At 47.5% G+C, this 14173-nt stretch overlaps 1 protein-coding gene across 10 annotated transcripts in view; it reads right to left on the bottom strand.

Annotated features, from left to right (window-relative positions):
• The window catches only part of CEP164 (centrosomal protein 164), a 71855-nt gene extending 57682 nt beyond the window's left edge, over positions 1-14173 (bottom strand). For 5 of the 10 annotated variants that reach the window (XM_088842952.1, XM_088842954.1, XM_055423088.2 and 2 more), the window contains exons 1-3: positions 14013-14161; positions 5855-5957; positions 1898-2009 (exon numbers count right to left, since the gene is read on the bottom strand). In XM_088842952.1, the coding sequence (XP_088699078.1) occupies positions 1898-2009; positions 5855-5936 (194 nt within the window). In that variant the 5' untranslated portion in view covers positions 5937-5957; positions 14013-14161. Of the gene's footprint in view, positions 1-1897; positions 2010-5854; positions 5958-14012 lie in introns of all 10 variants that reach the window. The other 5 variants (XM_088842951.1, XM_088842953.1, XM_055423087.2 and 2 more) reach the window with 3 other exon arrangements.

Raw genomic sequence — 14173 nt, 5'->3', positions numbered from 1 at the left:
CAACAGTTAGAATTGGACATGGAACAACAGACTGGTTCCAAATTGGGAAAGGTGTACATCAAGGCTGTATATTGTCATCCTGCTTGTTCAACTTACATGCAAAATGCTGGGCTGGATGAAACACAAGTTGGAATCAAGACTGCTGGGAGAAATATCAATAACCTCAGATATGCAGATGACACCACCGTTACGGCAGAAAGTGAAGAACTAAAGAGCCTCTTGATGAGAGTGAAAGAGGAGAGTGAAAAAGTTGGCTTAAAACTCAACATTCAGAAAACTAAGATCTTGGCATCCAGTCCCTTCACTTCATGACAAACAGGGAAACAATGGAAACTGTGAGAGACTGTTTTTTGGGGCTCTAAAATCACTGCAGATGGTGACTGTAGCCATGAAATTAAAAGACACTTGCTCCTTGGAAGAAAAGCTATGACCAACCTACACAGCATATTAAAAAGCAGAGACATTACTTTGCAAACAAAGGTCCATCTAGTCAAAGCTATGGTTTTTCCAGTAGTCATGTACGGATGTGAGAGTTGACTATAAAGAAAGCTGAGTGCCGAAGAATTGATGCTCCTGAACTATGGTGTTGAGAGTCCCGTGGACTTCAAGATCAAACCAGTCAATCCTAAAGGAAATCAGTCCTGAATATTCATTGGAAGGACTGATGCTGAAGCTCCAATACTTTGGTCACCTGATGCAAAGAAGTGACTCACTGGAAAAGACCCTGACGCTGGGAAAGATTGAAGGCGGGAGGAGACGGGGTCAACAGAGGATGAGATGGTTGAATGGCATAACCAATGCCGTGGACATGAGTTTGAATAAGCTCCGGGAGTTGGTGATGGACAGGGAGGACTGGCGTGCTGCAGTCCACGGGGTCGCAAACAGTCGGACACGACTGAACGACTGAACTGAACTGATGGGACTGGATGCCATGATCTTCTTTTTTGAATGCTGAATTTCAAGCCAGCTTTGTCACTCTCCTCTTTCACTTTCATCAAGAGGCTCCTTAGTTCCTCCTTGCTTTCTGCCATAAGAGTGGTGTCATCTGCATATCTGAGGTTATTGATATTTCTCCCAGCAATCTTGATTCCAGCTTGTGCTTCATCTAGCCCAGCATTTCGCATGATGTACTCTGCATGTAAGTTGAACAAGCAGGGTGACAATATACAGCCTTGACGTACTCCTTTTCCAATTTGGAACCAGTCCATAGTCCCATATGTTGCTTCTTTAACTGCACACAGGTTTCTCAGGAGACAGGTAAGGTGGTCTGGTACTCCCACTCTTTAAGAATTTTCCACAGTTTTTTGTGATCCACACTGTCAAAGGTTTTAGTGTAGTTAATTAAGTAGATGTTTTTTCTGGAATTTCCTTGCCTTTTCTATGATCCAACAGATGTTGGCAATTTGATCTCTGGTTCCTTTGCCTTTTCTAAATCCAGTTTGAACACGTGGAAGTTCTTGGTTCACGTACTGCTGAAGCCTAGCTTGGAGAATTTTGAGCATTACTTTGCTAGCATATGAAATGAGTGTAATCGTGCAGTAGTTTGAACATTCTTTGGGAAAAAAAAAAAGGTGACCTGGGCTCTGGCCCAAAGCATCAGAGGGATGGCCCACTGCTGTTTCCAATTCTATGCAGGACAGGCTTCAAAAGGTGGCCAAAGGATTTCCCTGGTGGTCCAGTGGCTAAGACTCCATGCTCCCAATGCAGGGGGCCCAGGTTCAAGGAACCAGATCCCACATGACACAGCTAAGATTAAAGACCCATAACTAAGACCTGATAGAGCCAAATAAATAACTAAAAATGAACATTAAAAAAAAAAAAAGGTGGCCAGTTAAAGCTGATCTCCTCCCTCTGCCACACAGGCCAAGCCAGAGGGTCACACCCATGCTAAACTCACCATGGTTTCCACTCCACAGGCAGTGGGGCCACAATGCCCTCCCGCGCCAGCCACATCAGCTCTGGTTCCTTTATGGGATCAATACCAATCTCCCTGGCAAATTCAAGAATTTCTGCAAGGAGGGGCAGCGGGGTGGCAAGGTGAGAGAGGTGGGGGTGGGAGGGGGTGGGTACAAAGAAGAAAAAATTCACAATCAGTCTTGGGAGATAATGAGAGAGAGATTGGTCTCTGGCCCTGTTCCAGCTAATATCTGGTCTCTGGCCCCAGTTCCTGACACTGAGCTCCTGCATCCTGTGCAATTTCCTGAGTGAAGGGAGGGTCTTCCATCCCAATGAGGCGATTCTGGGTGGGCTCCTGGGTGCAACCTGGTCACCAGGAAGACTAGTCATGATTAGAAGCTTGGGACTTTCAGTCTCATTGCCTCCATTCTCTAGGGAGGGGTTATAAAATGAGTTAGTAGCGACCAAACCTACATGATGAAGCCTCCATAAAAATCCCTAAACTCGGGTTCAGAGAGCACCCAACACTTCTACGTGCCAGGAGAGTGGCACATCCCAGCTCCACCGGGACAGGAACTGCAGCACTTGGAACCCTCTCAGGTCTCGCCCTATGTACCTCTTCATCTGGCTGTTCACCTCTACCCTTTATCCTATCCTTTTTGGGCTTCCCTGCTAGCTCAGCTGGTAAAGAATCCGCGCAATGCATGAGACCCCAGTTTGATTCCTGGGTCAGGAAGATCTACTGGAGAAGGGATAGGCTGCCGACTCCAGTATTCTTGGGCTTCCCTTGTGGCTCAGTTGGTAAAGAATCCGCCTGCAATGCGGGAGACCTGGGTTCAATCCCTGGTTTGGGAAGATCCCCTGGAGAAGGGAAAGGCTATCCACTCCAGTATTCTGGCTTGGAGAATTCCATGGACTCTATAGTCCATGGGGTTGCAAAGAGTCAGACACAGCTGAGTGACTTTCACTTTATGGGTCATCTCAGTGGAGGATTTTGGAGGCTGACATACCCAGGAAATAGGAAAGGCAAAAAGGACCAGCTGAAATGTAGCTAGCGACTACAAGGAATACGTGTTCATTAATTTCACAAATATCTTCTGAGTGCCTTCTATGTGCCAGTCACCATGTGCCAAGACTACAAGAGAAACGGCCTCTGTCCTTATGGCGCTTACATGCTGGTAGAAGAAACAGCCAGTAATGACATAAACAGATAAATACACAAGGAAGTAAAGCTTCTGATAAACATAATGAAGGCAGTAAGTGAGGTATGAGACTGAGAGTGTCGAGGTGGAGGGGCACTCCTTTAGAATGAGTGGTCCAAAAATCTCTCAGAACAGTGACGCTTAACTAATTCTGTGGGAAACAAAGGAGCCAGGCGTACAAAACACCGAGAAAAGAGCTCTTGGGCAAAAGAACAGGTGCAAAGGGGCTGCAACACGTAGCAGCCTGGCCTGTCTGGGGATGGTCAGAAAGGCCATGTGACCAGTAGAGGGAGGGAAAGGCAGGCTCTGAGTCAGCCTGGCCAGGAGGCAGGGCCGGGTCATACAGAGTCCTGAACATCCTACTAAGGGCACCATGCTGAGTACAATGCAAAATTATATGGAAGATTATGAAAAGGAGAGCCCTGATAGGATCTGCTTCACACTGCCAGTTCACTCTGGCGCTAAGTGGAGCACAGACTGGAGGCAGACTAGGAAGAGGCTGCAAGCCCAGGAACAGAAAACGGGGGCTTGAACTCAGGATGTCTGCACATGATTGAGCATAAGAGAGGTTTTTAAATAAAAATCCTGAAAAACATACCCCTTTCACAATAGCAAACCAAAAAGAATAAAATATTTAAGAAATAAACTGAGGGGACTTCCCTGATGGATCAGTGGTTAAGACTCCACACTTTCAAAGCAGGAGATGTGGGTTCAATCCCTGGTTGAGGAACTAAGATCCCACATGCCACATAGCACAGCACCCCCCCCCCCAAAAAAGAAACAAACTGAGCAAGAAGTGTGCAAAATCAAAATGAAGAAAACTTCCAGTTATCCCTAAAGAAAACAAAGATGCAAACAGAAAGGAATAGTGTTCTTTTATAGGAACCCCCAAGTTGACCTGGATGCATAACTTAACTGCACAGAGATGGCAATCCTCCGCAGGCTCATTCACAAATTAAACACAATTTTCTATAACTTTTTTCTACTAACAGTTCCCCAATACACAGCCCTCCCCAGAAAGACAGAGTGATTATAAACTCCATGGGGAGATAAAACAGACAAGATAACCAAGAAAACTTTTGAAAAAAGAACAAGAAGAAGGGCATTTCGGCATTACTAGATACTGGAAGGCTTATAACTAAACCTCAGTAATTCAGAGCACAGCTCTGTATGAACAAACAGCCTCAGAGAAGAGAAGAGAAAGTAGACCCTCGTACACACATGTGGCACTCAGCCAGTGGGTAAAGGATGAGCTCTGCAGTGAACAGTGTGGAGACAAACCCGAGGAAAACCTGAGAGCAGGGGAGCTTTTCTAACTATGATCAAGATCAGGGGCCCTATGAGAACTGACTTATAAATTTAACACAAAGATTAAAAATTTCTACATGGTGGGACTGCCCTGGCGATCCTGTGCTTAAGACCTCGTGCTTCCATCGCAGGGGGTGCAGGTTCAGTCCTTGGTTGGGAACTAAGATCCCACGTGCCACACAGAGTGGCCAAAAAAAAATTTTTTTTTATTTAAATTTCTATATGGCAAGCAAACAATAATCCTATGCTATAACAAATCCTATCCTATCCTAATGTGGGATCCACAGATCCAACAGTTCTTCCCCAAAACTGACTCACAAACCATCTGAACTATGAGCAAAATCTGTGTGTCCAGGTCTGCAACTCAGGAGAAATTCAAAGAAATCTTCACCCATCAAAATAGCCTAGTGTTTCACAGTGAGGGCCCTGCAACTAGAAGACCTGGGTGTGGATCCTCACTGCCTTGTAGTAAACTGTATGACTATTGGGAAGTGACTTAACCTTTTGGTGCCTTGGTTTCCTCATCTGTAAAATGGGATAATAATAGTGCCTCAATCATGGAGTTGCTATGAGGACTGAAAAGGAAATAACATGTAAAGTTCTTTTGTAGACAGACTGGCACATGGTAGAACTCAATACATTTTGTTGTTCTTGTTACTAATAATGTTATTGTTGTTTTAAAAAAACACAACCATTTCCTGGTGGCTCAGACGGTAAGGAGTCCGCCTGCAATGCAGGAGACCCGGGTTCAATCCCTGGGTTAGGAAGATCCCCTGGAGGAGGGCATGGCAACCCACTCCAATATTCTTGCCTGGAAAATTTCAGGACAGAGGAGCCTGGAGGGCTACAGTCCATGGGTTGCAAAGAGTTGGACAGATTGAGCGACTAACACACTTTAAGAAACTGAGTTTCCCCTAGCCTCAGGACACACTGTATTTTATGATATCTTCTTACCATATTTTCATTTAAAATTAATCACTGATCTGACTCAAGGTCTCCAAACCTTTTCTTTAAAAGAAGTGAAGTGAAGTGACTCATTCGTGTTCAACTCTTTGTAGCCCGCCAGGCTCCTCCGTCCATGGGATTCTCCAGGCAAGAATACTGGAGTGGGTTGCCATTTCCTACTCCAAGACCAAACAGTAAATATTTGGGGCTCTGTGGGCTGTACAGTCTCTTGTCACAATGACTCAATACTGCCCCTACAGTGTGAAAACAGCCATAAACAACACATAAACAAGTAAGTGTGGCCATTTTCTATTAAAACTTTATTTACAAAAGCAAGCTACAGGCCAGGTGAGGCCCATGGGCTACAGTTTGCCAGCCCTGGATCTAACCCAAATATACTGAGCAGCTCTGTGTACATTCCCTCCTCTGCACAGGAAGGACAAAAATTAAATCAGAAACAACTGCCCTCACATAACTACCACGACACCCCCGAGGCCTCTTACCATGCTCGCTGGGGATGTAGCTCTCATCATAGTCTTCCTCCAGAACCAGCTGGTCTCCTATGCGGATGGGTCTGCCGGCCATGATCAGCCTGGGCTCCAACGCCTAGATCCCCCAACCCAAAGAGAAAAATCAGTGCCCTAGCTTAGAAGGGGAGAAGTTGGAGCTAGTCTTGGGGCACCTGAGCAGCCCAGGCCCTGCAGGCCAACTGGGCCAGAAAGGTTTTTCCAGACACTGGGGAGAGTGGAGCAGGGAACCAATAGCTCAGAACTTACAAGCCTTATAGGCTCTGTACCCGGGAAAGTTCCTGGAGACACACCTCCCCCAAAGCCTTGCTGAAGACTCCATGGACCACAAAAGTTCTGGAAACCCAACTCTCCCAGGGGTTTGACTTCATACACTTGCCCACAAAGATGAGTAACAACTAACAGTCTACAACCCCTGCTAGAAAACCCTAAACACCAAAATAACTAGCAGCACACGCACCCCCAGACACCAATGTCCCTCAGTGCGCTCAGGCTGTCTCAGCATGTGGCCCTATTTGCACATTCCTACCGACATTCAGCGAAGCCCTCAGGGGGCTTACAGTCTAGTGGAGGCAGGCACACAGCTTCACCAGAAGTAGGAAGCACAAGAGGAAAAAAAAAAAATCCTGCTCTGGGGAGTATCAACAAAGAACACACACACTCCCAGTGCAGGGATGAAGGAAGACTTTGTTAAGGAACTGGGTACAGAAGGCTGACAAGAGTTCTGAGAGCAGAGAGAAGAACCCAGGCAGAGGGAACAGCCTTTGAGGCAAGGCATCATGCAGCGCCAGTGCCAGCGTGCACGCTGGCAGGGGAAGCCAGGCCCGGTCACGGCCACGGAGAGCTTGGTGGATGATGCTCAAGGGCCTCGACTCTGCCCGGTAGCAGAGGGGAGTCACTGAGGGCTTTGGTGGAAGAAAGTGACAGAATGGCCTTTTTTCCCCGAGATGAGAACTTCGGCAGGAGCGGCCTGGCCGGATCAGAGAAATGCAAGACTGGCACCAGGAAGATCACTGAAGAGGCTGCGGTCCCCGGGAGAGATGATGAGGGCTTAAGCTAGGGCAGAAGCGGTGGGGATAGAGAAAAAGGGAGACACACGGACGATGTGATGTCAGGTCTAACGTGAGAGAGTCCATTCCTAGGCAGGTTGATAGGAAGCCCAGGGCTCCTGAGGAGGAGCGGGGGTCTGGGGCTCTCGAAGAGACAGGGGTCCGGAATTCTCAAGGAGGAAGAAAGGACACTTTTCTCTACATTCCTTAGTCTTAGGCACCTAAAACACTTTTTTTTTCTTTAAGCCTGGAACTGATGATTACACAACAAACAACTCAGTTTAAACTCTGTAACTAAGAATTATATATCAATGTATCCTGCTTGAGGACAGTTTCTCCTTCCTGAAAACCTTCTGGCTAATCCCGTTATCTTAAAATGTAAATTATGGGAGTGGGTCTAGTAAGATCTTTACAACCTTGAGATATTCTTCTGATTTATTGTAATAACTAATTTAAAGAAGTATATAATCCCCTTGCATAGACTAGCAAGCGGGGCATTCTCCATCCCCCTTCTGATGTCTATGTCAGAAGCTTTCGAAATCCCTTTTCACTTCAGTAAAACTCTGCTACACAAAAGTTCCAGGTCCCCAAGTTAAATCTTCTTCAGAGATCATGAATCCGACACCCGTTCACCTAAGCTAGCAACAGGACAGGATGGGGGCAGGGCGGGGGTAGGAAGAGTGGAAAGGAACCCAACCTGAATGCAAGGTTTCTAGCTCAGGGACAGGGCAGTATCACATTCTTCAACTGACAGGCTGGTGCGGTTCCAGACCTGTTCCTCCCGTAGCAACCCTGCTCCTTCAATGACCTCAGGACCCCAGGTCACAACACCAGTCCCCTGTGGGAGCTCGCACACTGAGGCCTGAGATTCCTGGACAAGTCAGCCTGTAGCGCGTGCAGACAGCCCTTCAGAGGGCCTCCCCAACTGAGGCAGTGTCAGCCGTCCCACTGTGACCAAAGGGAGGAGCCTGGAGGAACTTTCTGACATCTCACCCAGGGCAGCAAGCATGATACAGCCCTCGCAGCAGGGGAGTGAGCAGAAAGACCTGGTCATCAGAAAGAAGGCTGGGATACAGCTCATAAAGAATGCTCAGGAAACAGCCATGTCGGTCACTCTGAATCTACTCCAAGATCCCTGGAAGGGGGCCCCTGATAAACGCAAAGGATCTCTGAAGGACCGTTCTGTGGCCCTCGCTGCACCCCGGCAGGTGAGAGATGGACAAGGGAGGTGTCTTGCCTTAGGACTCACAAAAGATGGTTCCCAGACTTCCCTGGTGGTACAGTGGAGAAGAATCCACCTGCCAATGCCAGGGACACAGGTTCGACCCCTGGTCTGGCAAGATCCCACACGCCACAGGGCAACAAAGCCCAAGTGCCACACCCACTGAAGACCACATGCCCTAGAGCCCACACCCCGCAACAGGAGAAGCCACCGCAAGGAGAAGCCCATGCACTGCAGCTATAGAGTAGCCCCTGTTCATCACAACTAGAGAAAGCCCAGGGGCAGCAACGAAGACTCAGCGCAGCCAAAAATAAATAAAAACGCTTTTTAAAAAAGACATTTCCCTTTGTCCATCACTGGACCCAACAGAGCCAGCCTTCTGCCACCCCTCATTCCCACCATGACACCTCCAAGCAGTAACTTAGTGCCTCGGGAAGAAAGGCTAAAGAAAGCAGCATTCTTCCCTGAAGGACTTAAGCCCAAGTGAGATGCTCTCTCCCTCCCCTGAGAACACGGAACACCTAGGGATGTAATGCTTGCAATGCCCCCACATGCACAGTCTGCCATAAGTCGGGCCCCGACGTGGAAAAAGCAAAGCAGGAAAGTACCAAGAACCAGGGCAGTAGAACGTGGTCCACAGGCTGGTGGCTTAGAGAGATCTCAGAATCTTTAATCCTCTGAGTCAGGGAGGAGAGGGAAAGAAAAGGGGAAAGGATCTCTGGGGGTGGAGGAATCACAATGGCCTGACCATCAGGCTGTACCTTATTCAACTCAACAGGCAGTGATCTATTCAAGGCATTGCACCAACTAACTCAGGGAATCCAAGAAGTTCTGCCTTTAACAGGCTTCCCGATCCCTAGACACGTGCCATCTCCAGAAAGAGGGGGCAGGAAAAATCTCTTGTCTTCCTGGCAAAATGCCTCATTAGTTACTTACAAAACTGTCTGTGTTTAACTATTTATAAAGTTCTGGAAGAAAGTGGAAAATCTAAATTCCTGAATCATTCAAATGTCAAACAAATCTTCTGCCGGAAAAAAAAAATTAAAATGTGGGTGGTCTATTTCCTGGCTTCAGGAAAGAGGTAGGCAAGGACAGGGCAAAAAGAACAGGAATTGCAGGATTGAGGATGGTAGTGGAAGAGAAACCATATTCGTTCAATGGCAGCTGGAGATCACTTATTCATTCAAGAAATACTGGGTTGGCCCAAAATGTGCATTTGGATTTTCCCTTAATATCCTACAGAAAAACCCAAATGAACTTTTTGGCCAATCCAATATTTATTTATTGCTGGGCACTGGAGAGGCAATTAAAAACAGATTCAGCTGCTACTCCCCTGGAACTGGTCTAGTGAGGCAAGAAGACAAACCAGTCATAGGAAAGTGTATAATTTTAACTGGGGAAGAGCTCTGAAGGAAATATGCCCGATTTAGATGAAGCCCGTGCTGAGAAGTGAAGAATGAATAGGTAGTCACCAGACAAACAGGAGGAAAAGGTGTTCTAACAAAAGCAGCAGCAGGTGCAAAGGCCCTCCAACAGGAAAGAACACTAACAGAGAAGGATTGTTGGAGCCGATGCTGGGCAGGTGGGTGGCAGCCAGGTCACGCCAAGAACTCAGCCTGAAAGGATGAGAGAGCTGGAAGTGAGGAAAGGTTTTCCCAGATACACATTTTGAAAGAGGTTACTCCAGGAGCGACTGGAAATACAGACAGGAATGGAGGCCAGGTTGGAAAGAAGAAAATCAGAGTAGCTGCAGAGAGATTAGGGAGGAAACCATGAGCCAATCTAGATGAGAGCTGATGATAACCTGGGCTAGAGGTGGTAAGATCAGAGGTCTAAGAAAGCAGCCCTGAGGTCAGCCTCGGCAAACACACGACACGTGTCCCAACGTTTCCCACCAAGCCGAAGACCCTGAGGGACAGCGCTGTCAACCTTGGCACCCTCGACGAGGCTTCAGGAGCATCAGCACTGCACTCCATGCAGCACTTACCAACCGAGCAGATCAAACCTGATGATATGGGCGTGCCACCAAGCCTGACACTCACTGTGAGCCACAGAGCTTTGGGGGAGGGTCACCCAACTGTCCTCATCCATCTCCTGCCAATCCCAGAATCTTGCAAACAAAAAAAAGGAATGGCTCATATACCACCTCCAGGTAGCCCTCCCTGACTAACCTCAGCCTCTCCTGTCAACTTACAACCACTTCAGCACAAAGCACACAGGTTTTCTTGTGTTCATAGGCATATTATTTTCCACATGACCTTTTTCATGGGAATGTGTTCTACCTCTTCTGTTAAACCACAGACTTCTGAGGCCATGCCTCTGCCTCCTTTTGCATTTTGCAACCAAGCCTAAAATAAGCTATGTAAAGGTAGAAGCCCGGTCACTGCTCTAAACCACTAACAGACAACAGAGGAATCTCAAAAGCCAGCAGAAAACCACAAGAGCTTTGGTCCAACTGCCATTCCCATGCCAAATTTTTCCTCTGTGCTTTGTGTCAGACAGCATTAATGGTCAAAGCACCAGTTTGGGGGCCAGAAACAGGCAAATTAAATCCCATCTCCCTTGCTTACCAGCTGTTTGACCTTAGGCAAGGCACTTCCCCTTCTCTAAGCCTCAATAATCTCATGCGCATAACTCAAACAGCCATGATCATCTACTTCAAAAGGCTGTTTGAAGATGAAACAATACTTGTACCTAGCACAGTCCCTGATACACAAAATATGTTAAATAAATTTAACAGTATTACTGATATTACTGCCAATCCCACAGTTAGATCATTCTTAACTAGTAAACGGTCTTTCTCACGTTAAGCCAAAAATCTGTTTCTAAGAAACTTCCTTCCATTTGTCCTGTTCCACCCTGTGGACCCACAGAGAGCACCCAAGGCATCTCTACTCCAAGTCAAGTTTTTCCAGCTCCCTTCCCTTCATCACATGCCATTGGTTCCCAGTCTCCCCACGTCGTGGTTACCTTCCCATGCATGTGGTCTAATTTAACAGGCAAAGCCAAAAAGTTCTGCACACCTGCATACTCACCAAGCATACACACGCATATGCTTAGGGTTCCCTGAGTATCATAACTTCCACCCTGCTTGAACAATTATAAGGAAAGTTCACTATCAGAAAAGAGAAGATTTACTGGAGAAGGCACTGGGAAGAACACTGAAGCCATTAGAGTTGATTAGGTAGTGGTAATTAGCACAGGATTGGGAACATTCTTGGCTTTGAATCCCAGCTCTATCACTTACCACCTGGGCAAGTTGCCTCAGTTTCCTCACCTGTAAAACGGGAATAACAATGTCTATCTAGAAGGGTTATGAAGTCGTGTCCGACTCTTTGCAACCCTATGAACTGTAGCACATGAGGCTGCCCTGTCCTTCACCACCTCCTGGAGTTTGCTCAAACTCACGTCCCTTGAGTCAGTGATGCCATCCAACCACCTCACCATTCACTTATTTAAAGGGCATAGTCTCCATTGCTCCAGAGGACAGATCTAGTACCGGGGAATATAAATTAAGGCCATTCAGACATCCAATAACCACTTATTGGTTGGTCAGGCACTGCTGTCAGGGCTACAAAGCTGGTAACACTTCAGCTCAAGCTAGCTGTGAAGCCAAACATGTAAACACACGATTATGCAGTGTGTTAAGTGTGTTAAGGGAAGTTAAAAGAAGATACAACAGGACACAAAGGCCTGTTCTTCTTTGAGAGATCAGGAAGAACACTGCAGAGGAGAGGACCATCGAGATGGCTTTTGAAAGTTATGCAGGAGCTCATCAGGGTGAGGGAGTAAGGTTATCTGGAGACAAAAGACACAGCTTGTACAAAGGCAGAGAGGCAGGTTCAGAGAATTAAAAAGCTTATATTCACGGAATACTTTCTGTGGCCCAAGAACTGAACTAGTGCCGCTTATACATCATCTCACTGCATCTGCTCTGCTAAATAGAGATTCTTATAATCTCTTATTTTTCAAAAAAGTAATCTGAGGATAAGCAAATTTAAAAAAACTTTAACTTGCTCAAGGTTTCACAGCTAAGTGCCACAGCAGAACATGCATGTGTCCATGTCTATCTGACTCCAAAGCCTTGAGCTCTTAAAAAACACCCTTTTAGACCTAGTTATTACCCCCATTTTACAGATGAAGGAACTGAGGCAACTTGCCCAGCTGGTAAGTGGCAGGGCTGGGATTCAAAGCCAAAGATGTTCCCAAATCTGTGCTCATTTGTTGTTTTTGTTTAGCCACTAAGTCGTGTCCGACTGTTTTGTGACCCCATAGACTGTAGCCCACCAGGTTCCCCTCTCCATGGTATTTCCCAGGCAAGAAAACTGGGGTGGGTTGCCATTTCCTTCTCCAGGGAATCTTCCGGACCGAGGGATCAAACCCACGTCTCCTACATCGGCAGACAGATTCTTTACCACTGAGGCACTAGGGAAGCATCTGTGCTTATCACCACTGCATAATCAACTCTACTGTCTTCCATGTTTTCCTCAGGGCCTTCTCCAAGAAATATTTTCTTTTCCAGTGGTGAACTTTATAATAGTTCAAGCAGGCTGACCAGCGCACAAGGGACCATGGCAGGAGACAGACGTACAATGGAAGGCAAGGGACACATGATAAATGGCTTGGAAGGACTGTGGCTGTATCTTGACATAACAAGGAGCCATCACAGAATTTCACAAAGTAGACCAGCCTGATCAGATCTGTAGTTTAGAGAGATGATTCTGACAGCTGTGTAAAACTAATTGGAGAAGGGCAAGAACAGAAGCAGAGAGAGCACTTAGAAAGTTATCCTGAAAACACAGGCAAGAAATGATAAACGAAGTCAGTAGCTGTGAGAATGAAAAGGGCCTGATTCTAGGTGTTGCAGGAGGCAGAATAATCGTATCTGACGTCTGCAGAAAGTGAGGGAGAAACAAGAGGACAATCAGAGCACCTAGGCCAGTATATTGTGATCATCTGTTCACTGCCATGCCTTGCCCAACAGCCCCACCTAGCATACTGCCTAGATACAGGAAATGTCCAACAAATGTTTGCAGCATATTTTAGATGAATGAATTACAAGGGCAGATGTGGCTGAGTGAGTGAAGGGGTGAAGTCCTTCACTGAGACAGGAGCTACAAAGGAGGTACAGATCTGGGGAACCAGGAAGGCTGGGTCAGCATTCAGCTGGGGATGATCAGTAAGCAAGTGGACCTCAAGAAAAGAGGTCTGATGGGAGCCAATTGGGGAGTAACAGTTAAATAGATGGTAACTGAAACTCTGGGTGAAATAGCCCCAAGACGGAGTATGGTGGGTAGCAAGGAGGGGCTTGCAAAGGCTGATGCGAGGGGCGGGGAGCGGTAGGGGGAGAGCTGGGGCTAGGAAACCGGAGAGAGAGGAGTCGTAGAAGGCAAATGAGGAGGGCAGTTCCAGAGGGAGAAGGTGGATTTTTTAATTAATGCAAGGAAAGAAAAAAACAAAAAACTTACTATCTTCCCCAGCTGACCAAAAGACGGCAGAAGGTTGGGGCTGCCCGGATTAGGACATGGGGGAGGCTTCCCCAAGAGAGAAGTATTCATGCAGGGTTTAGAAGGCTGGCCTTACACACTTAACTATGAACAGGACAAACAAGCTAGAGCCCCCGCCAGCTGACACTCGTGGCCCAGGGCCCGCTCTCACTGCCCCGCCAGCACTCCAGCCCAGGCCCTTCCGCCACTCAGATTTTGGATACAGCCGCACTGATCAGGCCGCTCCATCTTCACTTCTTCCTTCAGTTCCCGCCCACACGCGCTCACATCCCGCTGGGTGGCACACGAATGTGCCTCGATTCTCCCGCTTCCCTCCCTTCCCCGCCACCCAGCCTCTCCCTCGAGGGCGTCCTCACCTGTCCCCCACCCCGGGAGGCCCAGGGCGCTAGCTCCCGGCTCTACGCGGCGTCCCCAGCACCACCCCAGCTCCCGCTCCCAGGGACGCCGGGATGTTGCCCTGCAGAGGCCAACAACCACTTCCGGAAAGGGTACCAGCCTAGCAACTGAGGGTACCGCC

The sequence above is a fragment of the Moschus berezovskii genome, chromosome 14 (genome assembly GCF_049115385.1).
Source record: "Moschus berezovskii isolate FMDL1 chromosome 14, NW_MosBer_1.0, whole genome shotgun sequence".
Classification (NCBI taxonomy): domain Eukaryota; kingdom Metazoa; phylum Chordata; class Mammalia; order Artiodactyla; family Moschidae; genus Moschus; species Moschus berezovskii.
Note: the sequence above shows the minus strand (reverse complement) of the source record. Positions and strands in the feature narration are given on the sequence as shown.